The following is a 24930-nucleotide window of genomic DNA, read 5'->3' as shown; positions in this document are numbered from 1 at the left end:
TACACAACCTTGAACCCAAACCTGAACTTCTGTGGAGAAGTTCGGGTCTGGGTACCACATTTAGTTTTTTATCACGCGCGTGCAAAACGCATTACACCCGCGCGATAAAAACTGAACAACGGAAAGCAATCGCAGTCAAAACTGACTGCAATTGCGTACCTACTCGCGCGAGTTTGCCACAACGCATCTGGAACTTATCCGGACACGCTCGTGTGAAAGAGGCCGTAGGCCATCAAGTTCAACCAAGGGATAGGTGGGGACGCTAATCCCAGAAGGAAGAATTGTCAATGTGTCAACGGAGCATCGGTGCCCAGGGCCCCCGGGTCCCTAATCTGCTGATAGGCGAGGATCGTAGAGGTGGAGCCTGTGGATGTGTCACAATGCGGATGATGGGAATACTCCTTTAAAATACTGATGAATACGATTTTTTATTATCTCATAGCAAGGCTACTCTATAGCTTGGGGGTCGGCATACCTGTAAGACTACTTTCACACTAGCGTTTTTTGCGGATCCGTCATGGATCTGCAAAAACGCTTCCGTTACCATAATACAACCGCCTGCGTCCGTCATGAACGGATCCTGTTGTATTATGTCTTCTACAGCCATGACGCATCCGTCTTGAACACCACTGAAAGTCAACGGGGGACGGATCCGTTTTCTATTGTGCCAGATTGTGTCAGAGAAAACGGATCCGTCCTGGCACACAATGTAAGTCAATAGGGACAGATCCGTTTTCTCTGACAATCTGGCACAATAGAAAACAGATCCGTCCCCCATTGACTTTCAGTGGTGTTCAAGACGGATGCGTCATGGCTGTAGAAGACATCATTTGTCTCTGCTTCGTCAGGCAGCGTTTTGGTGTCCGCCTCCAGAGCGGAATGGTGACTGAACGGAGGCAAACGGATGCATTCTGAGCGGATCCTTTTCCATTCAGAATGCATTAGGGCAAAACTGATCCGTTTTTGGACCGCTTGCGAGAGCCCTGAACGGATCTCACAAACGGAAAGCCAAAACGCCAGTGTGAAAGTAGCCGTATGGAGAAGGGCTGCTGCTGCAGGCAGTTGCCTGACAGCCAGACACAGATGAGATCTAAGGTTTGTGATAACGAAGAAGGATAATGGCAGATTTTCTGGGACGTGGATAGAATTATTTCTATTTATTGAACAGAGAATAGGATCAAAGGAAAGAGTGAGATTAAGAGAAGATTTTTTTTTTTTTTACTTTTTGTGTATTTTCTGCCTTTATACTGACATATAAAGACTGGTAACATATGTTCGTGAATATTTGGTTATGGTGCAGCTTTGCTTCGTGACGTGTAAAGTATCAGTCGACTATTCTGGATGATACATTGTATCATTAGTGTGTCAAATTCCTTTTATTTTAGGGCTTCCCTCAATATGAATGCAGACCCTCAAAGGCCAGGACTCCAGTAGTCCAGCAGCCCCCCTGGGCTATTGGGCTGTATGAGAAATGGGTGTATATCGCGTTTCGGATCTGTAGGATTGGGGTGCACAGTGGCAGTGCTAGAAGACGGCAAATAGATGAAGAAACCGTACACAGGGAGCCGCGAGTTTCCTTTCCTTCCGCCATGGCTGTTAGGGCGACACTCGACTCAAGAGCTAAAAGTACGCAAAGTAATTGATACATCAGCGGTTGTCAGCTGTAACGAGGAGACGAGCCGTGCACTTTTGAACTCCTTTTTTTCCCTTTCTTCCTTCTTGAGACAGACTTGCACTCGGCTCTGTTCATCCTCGTTTAGCAATTGATAAATTTACCCAATTAAAGGGATTTTCCAGGTTTTCCATCAAGTTTAATCATGAAAAGTTCTGCTGCTGTCTAATATACTTATTGTTTCAAGATCTCTGCTTACTGGCAGGGAACGATTCTTATTTACATCTGCACAGGCCTAATGTTTGTCACTGCTGAGGGCTTGCTACAGTTGTATCCAGTCTAGATGATTCCTTTAAGACCGAACTCCAGATTGACGCATTTAACCTGCGCTGATACACTGTAGCAAACTATCCCACGCAGGAGAGCGATTTGTACTTGGTTGATGGATTGTTTAGAGTTATATGCTGTATGACATGTTAGAGCTATACTCTTCTGGATGGTGAAAGTAAAGCTTCCCATTCACTGACAGCAAGCAGAGATGGCGGCTGCAGGCAGGAGAGGCCTAGGGACGTTGCTGATGCTTTCAACTCACACAGAGAATTGTTTGGATCAGATACAATAGTATCAAACCCTCAGCTGTAAGAAATGTAAGGTCTGTACAGGTTTTGGCATCTGGAAGCAAACAAGAAGTCCCCTCAAGCAGAGGTCTTGAAAATGACAAGGAATGGAGTCGTATAATATTTTTTTAGGCCTCATTCACACGACCGTTGTTTTGGTCCACATCTGAGCCGCAGTTTTTGCTTGGCTTGGATGCGGACCCATTCACTTCAATGGGGCCGCAAAAAATGCGGACAGCACTCCGTTCCGTGGTCCGCAAAAAAAAAAAAATATATAACCTGTCCTGTTCTTGTCCGTTTTGCGGACAAGAATAGCCAGTTATATTAATGGCTGTCCGTGCCAAATGGCGGAACGCACACAGACGCCATCCATGTTTTGCGGATACGCAATTTGCGGACCGCAAAACACACAACGGTCGTGTGCATTTAGCCTTATCCAAAGATGAAAGTTTTAGAAAATTGTCATGTATTCTTTATACGTAGACTGCATAAGAAAGATCTCGTCCACGGACAGCAAGCAGCGATATTGAAAATGATGATGAGTTGCAGATATTTTTTTTATCCGGTGATAAAAGGGATTTTCAGAGACTATACTTAGTATCTTTTGCGTGTATGATGTCATTCACTGACAGCAAGCAGAGATCCAGAAAATGATGAGGAACTAAGTTGTAGATATTTTCTCTATCCATTGATTAAAGAGGTTCAGGGTCCATTCACACGTCCGCAATTTCATTCCGCATTTTGCGGAACGGAATTGCGGATCCATTCATTTCTATGGGGCAGCACGATGTGCTGCCCGGATACGGAATTGCGGACCCGTACTTCCGGGTCCGCAATTCCGTTTCCTGAAAAAAATAGAACACGTCCTATTCTTGTCCGCAATTGCGGACAAGAATAGGCATATTCTATTAGTGCCGGCGATGTGCGGTCCGCAAAATGCGAAACGCACATTGCCGCGTCCGTGTTTTGCGGATCCACGGATCCGTGGATCCACAAAACACGTTTTTGGACGTGTGAATGGACCCTTAGGCCTCATGCACGCGACAGTTGTTTTTTGCGTCCGCAAATTGTGCGTCTGCCCAAAAAAACTGATGCGGCATCCGTTTTTTTTGGGAGGATCCGTTTTTTTTCCACAGATCCCTTGTAATAAATGCCTATCCTTGTCCGCAAATGTGAAAAAAGTAGGACATGCACAATTTTTTTTGCTGAAGGGAAACACGGACAACGGACGCGGAATACAAACGGATGAACTATCACAATTTTTTTTCCTGACCCATTGAAATGAATGGGTCCCCATCCTATCCGCAAAAAAAAACGGAACGGAGGCCGAGAAAAACAACTGTCGTGTGCATGAGGCCTTACAGAGATTACGCCGTACCTTTTTTGTATGTAGACTACTTAAGAATGATCCCATTCACCGACAGCAAGCATAGATCTATAAAATGGTAAGGAACCAAAGCGCTAATTGTATTAGAAAGTTGCAGAACTCTCCTTGATACAATGTGCCAGGTTCCAGGAATCCGATGCTCTCTCCCGCGCCCTGCCGTAGCCCAGGGTGCTGCCCGTCTCCCGCCGGCCGTACCTCACTCCCAGACAGTTGTCATTACCTTGGTCGAAAGGTCACACCTAAATTGAATGAGAGGAGCGCGGTGTGTTCCTGCGCGGCGCACAAAGACGGTATTGACTTTTTTTTTTTTAATCCACTTTGCAGAAGGGGTGAGAGAATTAAATTAGATCTCTGCGCCAAAGAAATCGAGAGCCTTTGAAAACAGAGATAAGACGAGCGCTGGAGTTTTTTCCCCCCTTTTCCTCGGGGCTCTGAGCTCCGGATTTTTGCAGGTGTGTCATCGGATCCATGCCTCGCATCGATCAAAAACTCCACGCCGATGCATATTTAATTAGTGAGGGGACTTTTGATGCTTACCATATTGAATGTGCTGTCAGGCCCTCTCTAAAAGAACCCCCCCCCCCCCTCCACCTCGAACCCTCCCCCGCCCTCGTCTCCGGCCTCCCCCCTCCTCGTTGTTTGGGGAGATTCTGCATTTTGTCTGAGAATCTTAAACTTCTTTTGTTTTTAGCTGCTGTTGCATAGAAATCTACTGACGACCATACAAACAAGCGAGGGGGTGTGTTTATTTTTGTCTGGGGAGAAGGGTTCAGTCAATTACGTTTTTTTTTTTTCTTGGGGGATTTTATCCCCCTTTAGAAAGTATATAAAAAGTAACAAAGGCTTCCCATATTTTCCCAGCTCTCAGCACAACATCCTTGTGGTGTTTTTTCCCCCCTTCTTTTGTACGCTTGCGGCTTTTGTCTGAATCGCTCATTATTTTTTGTTTGCTTCTTATTTGAATATGCAACGTTAAAAGAGACATCTTGCTGGACAGGACGCGCTGCGCCCACTCGAGGCACGCTGCTGGGAATACCTATTGGGCTGTCTGGAAATTGTGTCGCCAAATTGTTACTGATACAAGCTAAATACAGCTAAATTGTTATTGATACATTGTATCCATAATTGTATCTCATCATTCTATGGGCAAAGACCATATTCAAGTTGTAAGGAAAGGTCTGTCCTGCATCCGGTTATGGGAGCCATCACTATCCCAATTACCAGTTTTCATCATAATCATTGCCATGCTTAATATCAAGTGTATATATATATTATTTTTTTTAAAATCTAAATAGAACCAAAATTCTGGAAATTATTTCCTATTGTCTATAGCTCCTTTTATCTGATACAAAGTTCCAAATCCTCTCTTCCATTCACATAACCAATTATCAGATTCTTCAGTCACCACTAGGGGGAGCTCACAGCATACATTGAACTCAATATATTGTCATCAGTAAGAGCATAAGCGCCCCCTCATGGTGGCTGCAGGCAGAAAGAATTTAATCTTTTCAATCTGTGGCTGGGTTTTCAAGCAGAAGATTTGGAGCTTTGTACCCGAAAATCACTTTGATCCTATCAGAGGTTTAGCAAGGAATAAACGCCCATATTATAAAATACTCTTCCACATTCTATGGACTAAACAGCCTATATACTACTGTACCATCAGCATAATCTAATCGCATGTCACGTTTTGACAAAACTGATACATTTTATCTCCATTGATACATTGTAACATTATCAGGAGATGTGCCATTGCTGTGTGATTAACTAGGCTGGATACCATTGTAACAAATCTTCAGCTGGGAGAAATATTCATCCAGGTTGGATATTCAGGCTGAATAAAAGTGGTGAATTCTGTTCACTGTCAGCAAGCAGAGCTCTTGGTGAAGGATTGTAGTCTTCAGACAGAACTGAACTAAGGTTTGGATTGGTTTGTGAGGGCCCACATCTCAGCCTAAGGCCCCCTGCACACGAACGTGTGCTTCCCGTTGCCGATTTGCAGATCCGCAATACAGGGGCGCCGTTCCGTGGGCATTCCGTATCACGGATGCGGACCCATTCACTTGCATGGGTCCGCAAATCCGGAGATGCGGAACGGTAGCACAGAACCGAACCCTATGGAAGCACTACGGAGTTCTTCCGTGGGGTTTCGTACCGTACTTCCGTGCCGCAAAAAGATAGAACATGTCCTATCTTTTTGCGGAACGGCCGGATCGCGGACCCATTAAAGTGAATGGGTCCGCGATCTGCTGCGGCCCGCATTTTTTTTTCTGTTTTTTTGCGTTCCGTATACTGCCCGTATATGGAACCATTCATTTCAATGGGTCCGCAAAAAAAAAACGGAATGTACTCCGTATGCCTTCCGTTTCCGTATTTCCGTTCCATTCAAAGATAGAACATGTCCTATTATTGCCCGCATAACGGACAAGGATAGTACGGGGCCAGATGTTCCGTTCCGCAAAAAACGGAATGCACACAGATGTCATCCGTATTTTTTGCGGATCCGATTTTTGCGGACCGCAAAACACTAAAAAAGCCATACGGTCGTGTGAAAGAGGCCTAAGAGGCCCGGATGGATGCAGAGACCCCTGGGATCCCCCGATCCGGTGCTTTCTTCTTAGGTGCGCTGTTCTTTACCTGGAAGGGATGAAATGATCTCATTTAGATGCATTTCTTTTCTCCGCCGTCCGCTCGGCCTGCAGCCATCTGGCACCCAGCGTCCAATAGATGTGGGTTCTGCAGCGTGCAGCAAAATATGGCCAGGAGCCACCGCTTGCCGACGTGCCAAAAGTCAGCCGGTCATGGCAAAATAACCCCAGAGATTTACGACCAGAGGTGACGAGTTTAAGCAACGGTCGGTCGGGGAGGGTTTACAATTCACAATCCTCATTTGGGCGTCAAAAAATATCGGAGCAGCAAACCGCGCTACGAATACTCATCTCCAGTCACGTGGCGATCCATGGGTCACTTAGTCCGAAGAAGACTTCTGAAAGGAATTCTTAAATTTAGTCTTAATAAATTTTCTTCTAATGGTAACGAAATACATTTCTGTGCTCCAGTCACATCCAAAGCTGCATTTTCTTTTTCTGTTGGTTGTCCTAGGAAGGAGAAGTTACCCCCCCCCCCCTTCCCCCAATACGTGACCTTGTACTGCAGTTGCAACAGTGTATCTGTCCTCTGAGCTCCCACAATGCACTGCTCTCAGGAAACTAGTGGAATCTAGCTTGAGACGTGAATGGAGAAGAAAACCTTACGTAACTCAAAATCAATACAAGATGATTAAAGCAAAGTATATGGAAAGTTACTGCACGTTTTACCTGCAAAGCATTAAATTATTTTTAAAAGAAAGTGGAATTTTCCTTTAAATGTCCCATAATAGAAATTCTATAAAGAATTCTAATATACCTTGTGAATGCATTGATCACCAGCTGCAAGATGTCTGCTGGCTGCCAGTGAATGGCATCATTGCCCTTTGCACCCCATGATTAAAAACCCCATGAAGAGCTGAGAGTTTGCTACAGTTGCATCCAATCTGCTTTGAACGTAACTCTCCAGCCGCACAAATGTCTGTGCTGCCCTGATAGTTTGCAACCATTTATCAGTCTGGAGTGCCTCCATTCTCATTAGTTTGTGCTTGCTGTCAGTGAACAGGACCATCCTTGTTTACAGTCATAGGCTTTGAATTGCATTCTGATTGCGTCCAGGTGCACTATAATGATCAGGATGGGGTTTCGCTTCTGATTATAAACAAGGATGTTTCTATTCAGTAACTGCAAGCAGATATATTAAACATGTAAGCAGTTGAACCACCCGAGCAGCAGTACTTTTCCTTTCAGGATGATGAAGCTGTTTTCTACGATGGCACACTTGTAAATTCTACGTTATGTTAGATATTTCCGGATATTCATGATCAGATGATCAGAGATAAACGCCGAACAGCTCCGGACAATCCCCGGGGTTTGAACCGGCTCCTGCAGGGAAGCGATGACTCCTGGGAGATGAGTTAATACTCTCCGCACAATGTCAATGGGAGCGGCCGAGCCCAGTGCACTAAGTAATGCTATTGATTTCATGGAAATGCTTCCAATACGGATCCGTCATTTGCATTCATTATGGATGGGCAGATATTAATCTATTCATCGGATTACCTATTACCCTCATCCTCCCCGGATGATTGACAGCTCGCACTGTTTTACACATTGGCGCACAGTGGGACTATGAAACCATGACGGCTCCTTAATCATCTGGACATGGACGGAGCTTGTACCTAGAGGGTGATATTTTATTTCTGACAAGGGGGTTGTTTAAGTATCTTTCATTTAGTGGTGGACGTGTAGACTTTTGCAACCAATATTCTATTGCTGCAATGCACCATAAAAATGATGCAAATGAAAGTGATTGAAAATCTGCTCCCGTTTTGTGTATCCAGCTCCTATGCAAACTAGTCTGCAAGTCTCTATGGTGACAGACTACCACCGAACCCTGTAGTCTGGCGTCATCTCCCCCCCTCCTCCTCTGTAGCGCTAGAACGTTTTCATTAATTAGAACTTTATTGGCTCGAGCAATTTCGCATTATGTTTGCAGCTCCTCTGCTCCACGTCCTCGTGACAAAACTTCCTGGGTTCCAGGTTTTAAAAATGTGCTTTATACATCTGATGGAGACAATTGATTTATGTGTGTATACGTACAGACATGGACGTGCACGGTTATAGAGTGCAGTAAGTGTTATCATAGGGTCACAGAAGAAGACATGCTTCAGGCTTCTAGCTTTAAAGGGGTTGTCCAGGATTAGAAAAACATGGCTGCTTTCTAACAAAAACAAAAACAGCACCCCCCCTTCCTGTCCATGGGTCGTGTCTGGTACAGCAGCTCAGCACCATTGGAGTCAATAGACAGTTCTACAGTTGTGCACAGGTGTGGTGCTGTTTTTGAAAGAAAGGAGCCATGTTTTTCTGATCCTGGACAACCCTTTAATCACTGATGACACTAATGGGTCTTTTAAATATCGCTCCTGGTAATTCCCCTTTAAGAATATCCACAGGAACGGGTCACAATGTTTTTGTGAAGGAAAATTAGAAATTAGTTGCAACTTTTTTTCAGAAGAAGATTCTAAAATGTCCTTATTTTCTTTTGCCAGATTCAAGTCTGTCAGAGAGTCCCAGCCACCCCAGCGAGGCTGATATCAAGGACCAGCCGGAGAATGGTGAGTCCCTTCAGTATTTAGTAAATGCAGTGGAACGGCTCGGTGGCTCTGTGGTTAGCGGTGGCTCTGTGGTTAGTGGTGGCTCAGTGGTTAGCACTGGTTCCTTGCAGCGCTGGGGTCCTAGGTTCAAATCCGACCAAGGACATCATCTGCATGGAGCTTGTATGTTCTCCCCGAGTTTGTGTGGGTTTCCTCAAGGTTTTCCGGTTTCCTCCCACACTCCAAAAACGGAGTGATAGGAACCATAGATTGTGAACTCCTGGGGACAGTGTGATGATGATGTCTGTAAACCGCTACGGAATAGTTTGGGCATCCCTGAAATAAATGAACTGCAGGAGAAACTAGGTATCAGTCATTGATGTCAAACCTCAGTCTGCAGAGAGAGACACTTTGTGAACATATGACATTACTTATCCTGTACTGATCCTGAGTTACATCCTGTATTATACTCCAGAGCTGCACTCACTATTCTGCTGGTGGAGTCACTGTGTACATACATTACTTATCCTGTACTGATCCTGAGTTACATCCTGTATTATACTCCAGAGCTGCACTCACTATTCTGCTGGTGGAGTTATATGTGTACATACATTACTTATCCTGTACTGATCCTGAGTTACATCCTGTATTATACTCCAGAGCTGCACTCACTATTCTGCTGGTGCAGTCACTGTGTACATACATTACTTATCCTGTACTGATCCTGAGTTATGTCCTGTATTATACTCCAGAGCTGCACTCACTATTCAGCTGGTGCCAGTGTCGGACTGGGGTACCTAGGGCCCACCAGTAAAATTTATTTTGGGGGCCCACCGTACGGATACATTCAAATATAATAAATAATTTAACAAGTTTTTTTTTATATGAACATAGGCTGGTTGAGGTGCTGTACATTGAATATATGCATGTAGTGCAGTAAGTCTACTGTGTTATGTGCCGCTTGTGCAGGGGTGGGAGACTAGGGGCCCACCTTGCTCAGGGGCCCACCTTGCTCAGGGGACCACCAGGGGATTCCCCTGTACCCCTGTGGGCCAGTCCGAGCCTGGCTGGTGCAGTCACTGTGTACATACATTACTTATCTTGTACTGATCCTGAGTTACATCCTGTATTATACTCCAGAGCTGCACTCACTATTCTGCTGGTGCAGTCACTGTGTACATACATTACTTATCTTGTACTGATCCTGAGTTACATCCTGTATTATACTCCAGAGCTGCACTCACTATTCTGCTGGTGCAGTCACTGTGTACATACATTACTTATCCTGTACTTATCCTGAGTTACATCCTTTATTATACTCCAGAGCTGCACTCACTATTCTGCTGGTGCAGTCACTGTGTACATACATTACTTATCTTGTACTGATCCTGAGTTACATCCTGTATTATACTCCAGAGCTGCACTCACTATTCTGCTGGTGCAGTCACTGTGTACATACATTACTTATCCTGTACTGATCCTGAGTTACATCCTTTATTATACTCCAGAGCTGCACTCACTATTCTGCTGGTGCAGTCACTGTGTACATACATTACTTATCCTGTACTGATCCTGAGTTACACCCTTTATTATACTCCAGAGCTGCACTCACTATTCTGCTGGTGCAGTCACTGTGTACATACATTACTTATCCTGCACTGATCCTGAGTTACATCCTGTATTATACTCCAGAGCTTCACTCACTATTCTGCTGGTGCAGTCACTATGTACATACATTATATTACTTATTTTATGAGCAGGTTGACCTTAGAATAAAAAAAGATGACATGCAGTGTAAAGCAACATGCTCTCTATTTAGTGCTGCAAACTGTTAACACAATGTATTAGGGAATAGCCCATCTTTCAGCTTTCTGAGGGTCAGGGGTTCTCAGGAGAAGATATATGGATTGGACTCTATGCTTTTCTAGAGCAGCTGTGTTGTGACTGTGTGTAAGTTCCTGTTCTGGATGTTTGTTGCAATGTAACGTCTCATTCCCTTTAATGCCTCCATTCTCCGGTGTCATCGCTCGTCAATGTCACGCAGGAGAATCTAATGTTTCTTCATGTTGGGTTCGCTGTGGAGCAGTTTGCAGCTTCCATGCCCGGTTGTGCGGTGCTGGCTCTGCGCGTGGCAATAAATCTACGTGCAGCCTCTTATAAAGCCCCCCGGATGCTGGCATGCTAATTTCTAATATTCCGCTCCCCTGTGATTTATGCAGCAGAAGGCTGTTTATTCTGCACATATCTCGCCTCTTGTAGTCACAGTAACATTCGGGGGTAGATTCCAAATATGCTTGTAACGGTGATGTGGCCACACCCATGAAAAGTAGACCGACAGCGCCCACTATAGGCTGAAGGCGCCACTTCAGGGCTCTGGATCAAATCCTTCTTGCAGATGTGATAACCGAGAAGTTTACACAAGTTCAGTCCTGAGTGTAATTTGCCTGCAGCGCATTACAGCGAGGGACTGTCTCGGAGGAATAAATGAGGCCAGTGGCGTAGCTAGAAATGACTGGGCCCCACAGCAAATTGTTTAATGGGGCTCCATTCCACAGTAATTTTTTGGCGACCCCCTTCCTTTCATGCGGCCCCCATTCCTGTGGCTACTAATGATCGCTCTCAGACCAGGCCGGCCGCTGTTCCATCCGTTGTCTATATACTGCCTATACTGTATATCATTTCATTGTGTAATACTGTTGAGGGGCCCCTGACTAAATCCTTAAGGTCTCCTCCTGGATGGGCCCCTTCTGGGTCAGGGCCCCAAAGCTGCAGCTTCCCCTAGAGCTACGCTCCTGAATGAGGCACAAGTTGCTCTCTATAACGGTTCCCTTTATTCTGCACTTTTCTGAGTCGTTCTTTACGAGTTGCAGAACCTGACATGGCCTCCTATACATTGCATGGATGAAGACAACCCCTTTATGTAGGTCCTATCAGAGCCTATAGATATTATACAGGAAGGAGGGGTCCCTGGTTTACAGCGGGGAGGTGACAGCAAGCAGAGGTTCTACCCCTGTCCATGTATTTATTACCTGATCAGCCATTCAACATGCAATACTACATTTCTCCTGTAGTGGTTGCTGCACAGGGAGTGTATAGCTGGGGGCCACAGAAGGAAGGACTGGGCTGAGTTTAATTTAAAAAGAGCTTGTATTAATCACACAGTCACATAGCACTGGGAGAAGGTACTGTTTACTGGTTAACATGACATGGATGGCATTGTGAGAAACCAGTTACATTACATTACTTATCCTGAGTTACATCCTGTATTATACTCCAGAGCTGCACTCACTATTCTGCTGGTGCAGTCACTGTGTACATACATTACATTACTTATCCTGTACTGATCCTGAGTTACATTCTGTATTATACTCCAGAGCTGCACTCACTATTCTGCTGGTGGAGTCACTGTGTACATACATTACTTATCCTGTACTGATCCTGAGTTACATCCTGTATTATACTCCAGAGCTGTACTCACTATTCTGCTGGTGCAGTCACTGTGTACATACATTACTTATCCTGTACTGATCCTGAGTTACATCCTGTATTATACTCCAGAGCTGCACTCACTATTCTGCTGGTGCAGTCACTGTGTACATACATTACATTACTTATCCTGTACTGATCCTGAGTTACATCCTGTATTATACTCCAGAGCTGCACTTACTATTCTGCTGGTGCAGTCACTGGGTACATACATTACTTATCCTGTACTGATCCTGAATTACATCCTTTATTATACTCCAGAGCTGCACTCACTATTCTGCTGGTGCAGTCACTGTGTACATACATTACTTATCCTGTACTGATTCTGAGTTACATCCTGTATTATACTCCAGAGCTGCACTCACTATTCTGCTGGTGCAGTCACTGTGTACATACATTACATATCCTGTACTCATCCTGAATTACATCCTTTATTATACTCCAGAGCTGCACTCACTATTCTGCTGGTGCAGTCACTGTGTACATACATTACTTATCCTGTACTGATCCTGAGTTAGATCCTGTATTATACTCCAGAGCTGCACTCACTATTCTGCTGGTGACGTTCAGATTGTCTAAACTTACCTGGCGATTTACTTTCTTTTCTGTAATTATGTTCGGTCCACTATGTGGCGGTCAGATTACTGGTCCTGATTAAATACCCCATTCACTTCCCTGACATGCCGCTCCTGTGCTGAGTAAGCGCGGTATTTTATGAGTGTAACTTACAGGACAGAATCTCACAATAAGGAGACTTGTAACCTGAATTTCCATTTGACCCGACGTCTTGATTATCTGGACGTCTTAGCTGTTTCTTCTAAACTAAAGAGCAAGATTAAGATCAGCAGAACTGCAGGATTTCATTTAAAGGAACTCGGAGCCCGGAGCTCGGCGGCCACAGAGCGCACCATTGTCCTCCTCAGTATTTAGCGGCAGAATGAGAAACCGGTTTTACAACTTTCCGATTATAAGACTGAACTTGCAGAAGCATCTCTGACATTCCTTTATAACTCTGAAACTAAACACTCCGCTCTCTGGGCCTGCTGTGATCCGGATTTCTCAGTCATCCACAATGTTCACATGTCCTATTGTTAACATCGATGTGACCCCTAAGACCTTCCCTCAGAGTCCTGGGGTCCTGATTACAACCCTAAGCCATAAAGGCAGCTTTCCATCCCTGTTACTTTGTTTGGAGGCGCTAATTTCATCTTATTGACCAGCAGAATAGTGAGTGCAGCTCTTGAGTATAATACAGGATGTAAATGAGGATCAGTACAGGATAAGTAATGTATGTACACAGTGACTGCACCAGCAGAATAGTGAGTGCAGCTCTGGAGTATAATACAGGATGTAACTCAGGATCAGTACAGGATAAGTAATGTATGTACACAGTGACTGCACCAGCAGAATAGTGAGTGCAGCTCTGGAGTATAATACAGGATGTAACTCAGGATCAGTACAGGATAAGTAATGTATGTACACAGTGACTGCACCAGCAGAATAGTGAGTGCAGCTCTGGAGTATAATACAGGATGTAACTCAGGATCAGTACAGGATAAGTAATGTATGTACACAGTGACTGCACCAGCAGAATAGTGAGTGCAGCTCTGGAGTATAATACAGGATGTAACTCAGGATCAGTACAGGATAAGTAATGTATGTACACAGTGACTCCACCAGCAGAATAGTGAGTGCAGCTCTGGAGTATAATACTGGATATAACTCAGGATCAGTACAGGATAAGTAATGTATGTACACAGTGACTCCACCAGCAGAATAGTGAGTGCAGCTCTAGAGTATAATACAGGATGTAACTCAGGATCAGATTACATAATGTACACATTGACTGCACCAAACTGAGCCTCGGTAAATAAAGTTTTAATGGGTTTTCTCCCTTTTGCAAATAGCATTTATTAAATAGATAAAGTTAATACAAGGCACTTACTAATGTATTGTGATTCTCCATGTTGCCTCCTTTGCTGGCTGGATTCATTTTTCCATCACATTGTACACTGCTCGTTTCCATGGTTACCCTGCAATTCATCAGTGGTGGTTGTGCTTGCACACTATAGGAAAAAGCACCAGACTTTGTTAGCTCCCATGATCTTGGCCACCAGAGAGGCCGACGTTTTTTTCTAAAATGTGCAAGTACGACCACTGCTGCTGGATTACAGGGTGGTTGAAACCATGGAAACGAGACGTGTATAATGTGATGGAAAAATGAATCCAGCCACCAAAGGAAGCAATATGGAAAATCGCAATACATTAGTAAGTGCCTGGTATAAACTTTCTCTACATGATATATGCCATTTGCTGAAGTGAGAGGACCCCTTTAATATAGAAAAGACTTCTGTAATTTTCCATTATACTTGGTGTTTCAATTTCGCAATTACATTTTCAGGATCTCTGCTTGCAGTTAGTGAATGGAAACCTACATATTTATACAGTCTACACCATCCTTTTGTGAGATTAAATTTGTTAAGACATGTAATCTCTCTCCTGTCCTGACAGTTTGTTACAATGTATCAGTCTGGAGTTCAAACTGTTTTCCTCACAGAGGGGTTTTGTTATCTGGATACAACTGTAACAGACTCTCAGCTGTGAGAAGTAGTGACCGGAGGAATGTGAATGTCCTTGGTATCTGAGAGCAAACGGAGATCTTTAAAAGGGTGAGGAATTGACGTACAAAGTGCATCGGACGGTGGCAGCTCTTGGTATATTCGGGCACCTGCTGAGCTCTGCAGAATTCCAGATGGTTGGATTTGGGGGGTTTGAGCCCAATAGTCGGTCACGTCAGCTCCGTCTCTGGATCCCTCATTCAGGTTCAGAAGATCTTTCTGTTCCCTTTGCACAATGGCCGTGATTGGATTAGTCACCTGAAGGAAGACGGCGATCTATTCCCGGCAGCTCCAGCACAGAGTCCAGGGAAATCTCATTTTAGCTTAAATTAGTTTTTGGCTCTGAAAATCTGTTATTTGAACATCTGGAATCTTATTACCGCACTTATATCATGTGCAAGTCCAGAGCCAAACCCGACAGAACTGCAGAAAGTCAGGACGATCCTCGGTGTATGTTATCATAATGATAGAATAGAAGGGATATATTATAGGAGTACATAGGAGCAGTATTATAGTAGTTATATTCTTGTACATAGGAGCAGTATTATAGTAGTTCTATTCTTGTACATAGGAGCAGTATTATAGTAGTTATATTCTTGTACATAGGAGCAGTATTATAGTAGTTATATTCTTGTACATAGGAGCAGTATTATAGTAGTTATATTCTTGTACATAGGAGCAGTATTATAGTAGTTATATTCTTGTACATAGGAGCAGTATTATAGTAGTTATATTCTTGTACATAGGAGCAGTATTATAGTAGTTATATTCTTGTACATAGGAGGCAGTATTATAGTAGTTATATTCTTGTACATAGGAGCAGTATTATAGTAGTTATATTCTTGTACATAGGAGGCAGTATTATAGTAGTTATATACTTGTACATAGGGGCAGTATTATAGTAGTTATATTCTTGTACATAGGAGGCAGTATTATAGTAGTTATATTCTTGTACATAGGAGGCAGTATTATAGTAGTTATATTCTTGTACATAGGAGCAGTATTATAGTAGTTATATTCTTGTACATAGGAGCAGTATTATAGTAGTTATATTCTTGTACATAGGAGGCAGTATTACAGTAGTTATATTCTTGTACATAGGAGGCAGTATTATAGTAGTTATATTATTGTACATAGGGGCAGTATTATAGTAGTTATATTCTTGTACATAGGAGCAGTATTATAGCAGTTATATTCTTGTACATAGGAGCAGTATTATAGTAGTTATATTCTTGTACATAGGAGCAGTATTATAGTAGTTATATTCCTGTACATAGGAGCAGTATTATAGTAGTTATATTCTTGTACATAGGAGCAGTATTATAGCAGTTATATTCTTGTACATAGTGTGCAGTATTATAGTAGTTATATTCTTGTACATAGTGTGCAGTATTATAGTATATATTCTTGTACATAGTGTGCAGTATTATAGTAGTTATATTCTTGTACATAGGAGGCAGTATTATAGTAGTTATATTCTTGTACATAGTGTGCAGTATTATAGTAGTTATATTCTTGTACATATGAGGCAGTATTATAGTAGTTATATTCTTGTACATAGAAGCAGTATTATAGTAGTTATATTCTTATACAAGGAGGCAGTATTATAGTAGTTATATTCTTGTACATAGGAGCAGTATTATAGTAGTTATATTCTTGTACATGGGAGGCAGTATTATAGTAGTTATTATCTTGTACATAGGAGGCAGTATTATAGTAGTTATATTCTTGTACATAGAAGCAGTATTATAGTAGTTATTATCTTGTACATAGGAGGCAGTATTATAGTAGTTATATTCTTGTACATAGAAGCAGTATTATAGTAGTTATTATCTTGTACATAGGAGGCAGTATTATAGTAGTTATATTCTTGTACATAGGAGGCAGTATTATAGTAGTTATATTCTTGTACATAGGAGGCAGTATTATAGTAGTTATATTCTTGTACATAGGAAGCATTATTACAGTTGTTATATTCTTGTACATAGGAGCAGTATTATAGTAGTTATATTCTTGTACATAAGAGGCAGTAGTATAGTAGTTATATTCTTGTACATAGGGGGCAGTATTATAGTAGTTATATTCTTGTACATAGGAGCAGTATTATAGTAGTTATATTCCTGTACATAGGAGGCAGTATTATAGTAGTTATATTCTTGTACATAGGAGCAGTATTATAGTAGTTATATTCTTGTACATAGGAGCAGTATTATAGTAGTTATATTCTTGTACATAGGAGAAGTATTATAGTAGTTATATTTTTGTACATAGGAGGCAGTATTATAGTAGTTATATTCTTGTACATAGGAGGCAGTATTATAGTAGTTATATTCTTGTACATAGGAGCAGTATTATAGTAGTTATATTCTTGTACATAGGAGCAGTATTATAGTAATTATATTCTTGTACATAGGAGGCAGTATTATAGTATGTATATTCTTGTACATAGGAGGCAGTATTATAGTAGGTATATTCTTGTACATAGGAGCAGTATTATAGTAGTTATATTCCTGTACATAGGAGCAGTATTATAGCAGTTATATTCTTGTACATAGTGTGCAGTATTATAGTAGTTATATTCTTGTACATAGTGTGCAGTATTATAGTATATATTCTTGTACATAGTGTGCAGTATTATAGTAGTTATATTCTTGTACATAGTGTGCAGTATTATAGTAGTTATATTCTTGTACATATGAGGCAGTATTATAGTAGTTATATTCTTGTACATAGAAGCAGTATTATAGTAGTTATATTCTTATACAAGGAGGCAGTATTATAGTAGTTATATTCTTGTACATAGGAGCAGTATTATAGTAGTTATATTCTTGTACATAGGAGCAGTATTATAGTAGTTATATTCTTGTACATAGGAGCAGTTTTATAGTAGTTATATTCTTGTACATGGGAGGCAGTATTATAGTAGTTATTATCTTGTACATAGGAGGCAGTATTATAGTAGTTATATTCTTGTACATAGAAGCAGTATTATAGTAGTTATTATCTTGTACATAGGAGGCAGTATTATAGTAGTTATATTCTTGTACATAGGAGGCAGTATTATAGTAGTTATATTCTTGTACATAGAAGCAGTATTATAGTAGTTATATTCTTGTACATAGGAGACAGTATTATAGTAGTTATATTCCTGTACATAGGAGGCAGTATTATAGTAGTTATATTCTTGTACATAGGAGGCAGTATTATAGTAGTTATATTCTTGTACATAGGAGCAGTATTATAGTAGTTATATTCTTGTAGATAGGGGCAGTATTATAGTAGTTATATTCTTGTACATAGGAGCAGTATTATAGTAGTTATATTCTTGTACATAGGAGGCAGTATTATAGTAGTTATATTCTTGTACATAGGAGCAGTATTATAGTAGTTATATTCTTGTACATAGGAGGCAGTATTATAGTAGTTATATTCTTGTACATAGGAGCAGTATTATAGTAGTTATATTCTTGTACATAGGAGGCAGTATTATAGTAGTTATATTCTTGTACATAGGAGCAGTATTATAGTAGTTATATTCTTGTACATAGAAGCAGTATTATAGTAGTTATATTCTTGTACATAGGAGGCAGTATTATAGTAGTTATATTCCTGTACATAGGAGCAGTATTATAGTAGTTATATTCTTGTACATAGGAGGCAGTATTATAGTAGTTATATTCTTGTACATAGGAGCAGTATTATAGTAGTTATATTCTTGTACATAGGAGGCAGTATTATAGTTAAATGTTTTAATATAGGGTACTTTTTTTAATAATGAAGCTTATCATACTCATGTGTACACAATCCTCCTACGATCTAATACTGTAGTGTCCTATGTTCAGGCTTTTATCTGAGCATTTTCTTTATTTTTAAACGATCCTTATTAAAATAATAGAAATGTTTTTCTGTGATGATCATGAATGTCCATAGGGTCGTCACTCGGTCTATTACTTGTCTTCAGACACATTTAGAATGTCTTAAGTGTTACATTGTATCGTCTCCCTTCTATCACTGTTCTGTGGAGTGCTCTCATCTCTGCGCAATCAGCTTTCTTTCTGCATTACCTCTGTTAATGTACAGACACATTTCCTAAAGTTTAAGTGGTGATGCGGCACAGTGTGTATTATTAAATACGTTGGTGTATGAAGATGGGGGAAAAAAAAGACGTCTTCAATCTTGTTTAATGACCCTGGCGCCGGCTGCTGCTCACTTCTCAAAGTTCCTCTGCCCAAGTGACTCGCCGCCGCGTTCTCCTGATACGTGGCTTTAGTTTATATTGAAATGTTTGTGAAGAGATCAGTCTCCTGTTACACATTGGGGGAGGTTTTCTAAAGAGATATGCGCCAGAATTTGTGTTTACCGTAATTAGCGTAAAAAAAAAGTGTGTAGATGGTTGAACCGCATTTATTAATTCATTATGGTTTAAATAAATTATTAAAATACTGTTTTGCTCCATAAGGGGCAAGGCTTAGAGAGGACTTGTCGCCCGTCCTGATTGCTTTAGTAACTACTTGCATTCCCCATGTAATAACCATTCTTGGCCATAGATTCCTATGACGCATATGTTGTGCCTTTCCTCTTTTATTCCTACTGGAAGTTGGGAATCACTTGGCCGCAGTCTATATGGGTGTTACTAGTTGGGGCTGTATCTCTGCACCCTGTTCTCTTGCTTTGGATATGATTGGTAGGAATCGCGGCATGGCGGTTATCCTCACCAAATCCTGACCCTGTGAACCTACCCTAGCGCTATTCTGCGTCGTCAGACCCGCGATCAGTCTGTGACTGGCATCTGCAATGTGGGTGCGATCATTCGCCCATATCACATTTATCTGCAATCCTCATTTGAAAGCTGGGTGAGAAGCAATGCAGCGGTTATCACGAGTGTTGAGCGAATCAAACCCCACCAAGTGGAATTCGATCCGAATCTCAGGGAATATTCGATTCATCGCAAAGCCGAATTTCTACGTACTTCGTAGTAGTAAATCGATTTTCCCTGAATGGCGGTAAAAAATAATGAAAAAAAAAAAACATACCTCATCCGTTTAAGCGCAAAGAGCCGGCCGCCGCCATCTTGATTGAAAATATCATACGAAATCCTGGCATATGTCATCACGGGCCACGCGAGATTTCGCGCTAGATCATCAATCAAGATGGCAACAGCGGCCGGCTCTTTGCAATCAAATGGATGAGAGTAAGGCTTCATGCACACGACCGTTCCTTTTTTTGCGGTCTGCAAATTGCGGATCCGCAAAACACGGAAGCCGCCCGTGCGCCTTCTGCAATTTGCAGAACGGACAAGAATAGGACATGTTGTATTTTTTTTGCGGGGCCACGGAACGAAGCAACACGGAGTGCTGTGCGCTTCTTTTGCGGCCCCATTGAGGTCCGCATCCAACCCGCAAAAATTACGGCTCGGATGCGGACCAGAACAACGGTCGTGTGCATGAGGCCTTCGTATGATTTTATCAATTTTATAATATTTTTTTTATTTTACACTGTATTATGGCTGTCAGACGCTGCGAGCATCTGTGAACGGGTACAATGACGGAGAGTGGCGCAACTGCCGGTCACTGTCATTGCATCCGAATCTAATTTTTGTATACATCGCTCATCACTAGTTATCGCCCAGCTTTCCCAGATTTCGAGAACTGTGGTATAGGAGCGGGGAAGGTGCCACTTCAAACGACAACCCTTGATAGGAGCCATGGTGGTCGCCCTGCTTTGTCAGACATGGAGGTCAGCGTAGGGTTAAATGTCTTTAATGCTACCTGTTCCTGATGAGGACAACCCCTTGTGAACAGTTGTCTTTGGGTTATGGCGCTTTCACACTCTGCAAATTTTGCTGTCGGAAAATTACGAAAAACGAAAATCCGTTCCATTCGCCTGAACGGGGGCTGCAGAAGTCCATGTGCGGAAATTTCTGCAACAAAATCCGCAGCGTTTGAAGGCACCCTAATGGTTAAAGTATTGCCATCTCATAGTCGGGTGTCTCAAGTTCTTGCTGAAGGCCAGAGCCGGGACACAGGTCTGGTCAATAGACCCTGGTAATGGAGGCCGCGGACACCTGCTGCCGGCTGCGTACGACCCTCGCCTTTCGTGGCCGGGGACGTCGTTTAGATGCACTTATGGTGGGAGCCGTTAATGCACAGTTCAGCTCTTAGGAGACCCCTGTACAGACAGCCCGCTCGTCAGCATAGTTTTACATAGTTAGCAGGGTCTTGTCGGGAATTGTCGTGAGGCTGAGAATTCAGGAACATTAACCGGCAGCCGGAGCGAATTCTTGTCAATGATGCCGCCGTCAAGAGGGCGAGACCACAACCCGACCCCGACCCCACGAGCCGGGAGAGCGCAGCGCCATTCAGAGAGGACTGCTGAGCTCTGCATAGATAAAAGCATGGAGGGGGTTATTATAGAGAGAACAAAGCGAATGATGACCCCAAGTACGCCCCCGTCAGAGCGCTCCATTACATGCCAGTGCAGAAGACGGCCCTGACGGGGCCCCCTAGTGGCTGCGGGCCATCGGTCCGTGCCCGAATGGTCAGTCTGCCCCTGGTATTGAGAGTTCCTATAGGATAGATGAGGGGCTCATGCAGATGAACGTGTGCCGGCCGGGCCACAAACAGCGGGTCCGCAATATACGAGCACTGGTCGCATCACGGTTCACTCGAATGGGTCCACAATCTGGAAGGTCCGGCGCAGAACGGCGGCACGGCAGCCTACGGAAGGCTTTCGTGGGGTTTCTCTCCGTGCCTCTGCACCACAATTTTTTTTTAAATGTTCTATTTTTTTGCAGTGCAGACGGATCACGGACCAAATCAATCTGCGGTCCCCAATGCACTGAGCCCTAACAGTAACACCTACGTTGTGGCTATGTGCTGTGTTTAACCATTCAAATTGTAACTCGCCACGGACAGCGCCATTCTAAGTGACATCACAAGTCCCACATGAAAAATTGGTCGCCACAGTCAAATGATGAGGCCACTATGTATATAATCACCAAATCACAGCCCCCATATATACTTTATGTATCAATTCCTCATCATTTGTCAGATTTCAGCTTGCTGTCAGTGAATAGAAACATTTGTGTCAACATCCAAAGGCTGCAAAACCTGTACAGACCCAAAGTTTTTCACATTTTGATGGTTTGTTGCCATTGGATCCAGTCTGGACAATCCCTTATGTGGACTCCAGCTGGATAACTTTTAGGGCTCGTTCACACGAACGCAAGGGCTCCGTGCCCGTGCTGCGGTCCGCAATGCACGGGCACCGACCGCGGGCCAGCCACATGCGGATCGCAGACCCATTCACTTGAATGGGGTCCGAGATTTGTCTGTTCCTGCAAAAAGATAGAGCAAGTTCTGGAGCTGGAGGGCCGCAGGTTGGGCATCCCTGAATACAACTGTAGCGCACAAATTTCCCCGGCTGAAATTTGGTTCTATTCATTGGAATGGGGCGGCGGTACGCACATGGATTTCCGCAAGCTTCATTCAGGTGAATGCGCCCTTTAGCCTCATTCCCACGGACAGCACACGTCCTCATTCAAGTTTAGGCCTCATGCACACGACAGTTGCTTTTCTCGGCCTCCGTTTTTGCGGATAGGATGGGGACCCATTCATTTCAATGGGTCAGCAAAAAAATGCTGATAGTTCATCCGTTTGTGTTTCGCGTCCGTTGTCTGTTTCCCTTCAGCAAAAAAATAGTGCATGTCCTACTTTTTTCACATTTGCGGACAAGGATAGGCATTTATTACAAGGGATCTGTGGGAAAAAAACGTATCCTCCAAAAAAAATGGATGCCGCATCCGTTTGTTTTTTTTGCGGACGCACAATTTGCAGACGCAAAAAACAACTGTCGTGTGCATGAGGCCTAAATGTGTGTATTCACACATCAGTGTTTTAGCACGGATGCGTTCTCTATTTTGTCCGTTCACGGATCCATCACCCCTATTATAGTCTATGGGTCCGTTAAAACCATGGATGCAACACGGATGCCATCCGTGTTGCATCAGTGTTTCGCGGATCATTAGGAAGATCTCGCACAGACACCAAAAAAACGGACCCTCGGACCCAACACTGATTCTTCATGGATAGCTTCACGGAGGCATCGCTCGCAGTCGCCACCTTCTCACGGATTTGAGCACGGACGCGGACGTGTGACTGGTGCTTTAGGTCTGTACGGGTTTCCAGCCTCTGTATAGAAACAAGTTTGTTCAATTCACTAACAGCAAGCAGATATTGAAATGCATCGGAAAGTTGCAGAACTCTTTATGATAAAGTTTTCAGTTGCCATAAAACATATAAACCGGTTGTCAGCGCGGTTGCTACAGTATATGTTTATTTCCGGTGTCTGCGGCACCTCCACTCTCTCTCATATATATATATATATATCTTCGGTATCATGTTCGGGTTCGTTACTTTGTATATTATTTCTATTCACTGACAGGTGGTCGCTGACTGGACATTCAGCTCCGGAGCTTTAGACTTATTGCCAGAGAGAAATGCAGAAGTGATTCAACCTATAAACCCCTCATTAACTTTGTATCACGTAACGTGAGCCGGGGTGAGGTCAGGTCGCCGCGGGGGGGGGGGGGGGGGGGTATAGACTATAGGGCAGTGTAAACATGGTGTCTATATAGATACATGATGGACAGTGCTGGATGGTGCAGGGCAGCCTCCTGGCATTGAGCGGACCTTCCGCATACAATCTGGAACTCGTCATTCCCTCTGTAGCCCGATCTAGATTTATCGTTCAGCTGTTAGAGGATGTTCTGTACGGTTTTTCATTGTGAAATAGAATGACCCCCACGTCTGTGGGGCCCCAGCTGTCCTGATTGGATCCGATTGGACAGGAATCTCCAAACAGGTGTCTTCATGGTTTCGCTGTGATGAGGGTCGGGCCCCATTTACATGTTTCGCTCTGTGTCGGGTCACACGGCTGCGCTAGAAATTTTCTACAAATCTTACAATATACTTGCATCCAGATGGCGGTATACTTCTCACGGTGTGTTACAATTGTATCCAGTGTAGGCAACCCTCTGTGGGTAAGGCTACTTTCACATTAGCGTTTTTTTCACGGATCCGTCATGGATCTGCAAAAACGCTTCCGTTTCCATAATACAACCGCCTGCCTCCGTCATGAACGGATCCGGTTGTATTATGTCTTCTTTTATAGCCATGACGGATCCGTCATGAACACCATTGAAAGTCAATGCGGGACGGATCCGTTTTCTATTGTGTCAGAGAAAACGGATCCGTCCCCATTGACTTGCATTGTGTGCCAGGACGGATTCGTCTGGCTCCGCACCACATCGCGGACAGAAAAACGCTGCAGGCGGCCTCCAGAGCGGAATGGGGACTGAACGGAGGCAAACTGATGCATTCTGAGCGGATCCTTTTCCATTCAGAACGCATTAGGGGAAAAAACGGATCCGTTTTGGACCGCTTGTGAGAGCCCAGGACGGATCTCGCAAACGGAAAGCCAAAACGCCAGTGTGAAAGTAGCCTAAGACCGTTTACAATGTATCAGTTTGGAGTCCAGGCTATTTAGCTCTCAGAGGATTGTCTAGACCAGGGATGCCCAACCTGCTGCCCTCCAGCTGTTGCCAAACTACAACTCCCAGCATGCCTGGGTAGCCTACAGCTATTAGGGCATGCTGGGAGATGTAGTTTTGCAAAGCTGGAGGGCCGCAGGTTGAGCATCCCTGGTCTAGATTGTGGATGCAATTGTAGCGCAGTCACCGCTGTGAGAAGTATTAGGCTGGGATAAGTTTTCACCTACTGGATGTTAAGACGTTTCTATTCACTGACAGAAATCAGAGGTCTTGAAAACAGTACTTGTGTCTTTTTTTATATTTCAACTTATTAGGAGTGAACTGCTCACTGACTCTACTTCATAGGAACACAAAATACAATCTATAGATCATCATTAGGAAAGATGATAACTGGAGACGGCAGCAGGTGCGCACGGATGGCGGTACAGCTGAATCCCGGGGCCTCGTAGGACAGGATGGAAAATGTATAGTCTGGAAC

The 24930-nt window shown here is 43.2% G+C and overlaps 1 protein-coding gene across 15 annotated transcripts in view; it reads left to right on the top strand.

Annotated features, from left to right (window-relative positions):
* The window catches only part of NFIA (nuclear factor I A), a 284426-nt gene that overhangs the window by 149218 nt on the left and 110278 nt on the right, over positions 1–24930 (top strand). For all 15 annotated transcript variants that reach the window (XR_005774321.1, XM_040408390.1, XM_040408397.1 and 12 more), the window contains exon 3: positions 8754–8819. Coding sequence is in view for 14 of the 15 variants with exons in the window: in XM_040408390.1 (XP_040264324.1) it covers positions 8754–8819 (66 nt within the window). In the remaining variant the exon portion in view is untranslated. The remainder of the gene's footprint in view (positions 1–8753; positions 8820–24930) is intronic.

Source organism: Bufo bufo, chromosome 9 (assembly GCF_905171765.1).
Source record: "Bufo bufo chromosome 9, aBufBuf1.1, whole genome shotgun sequence".
NCBI classification, from domain to species: Eukaryota; Metazoa; Chordata; class Amphibia; order Anura; family Bufonidae; genus Bufo; species Bufo bufo.
The sequence above is the reverse complement of the archived record's forward strand: the minus strand, read 5'-3'. Positions and strand labels throughout refer to the sequence as shown.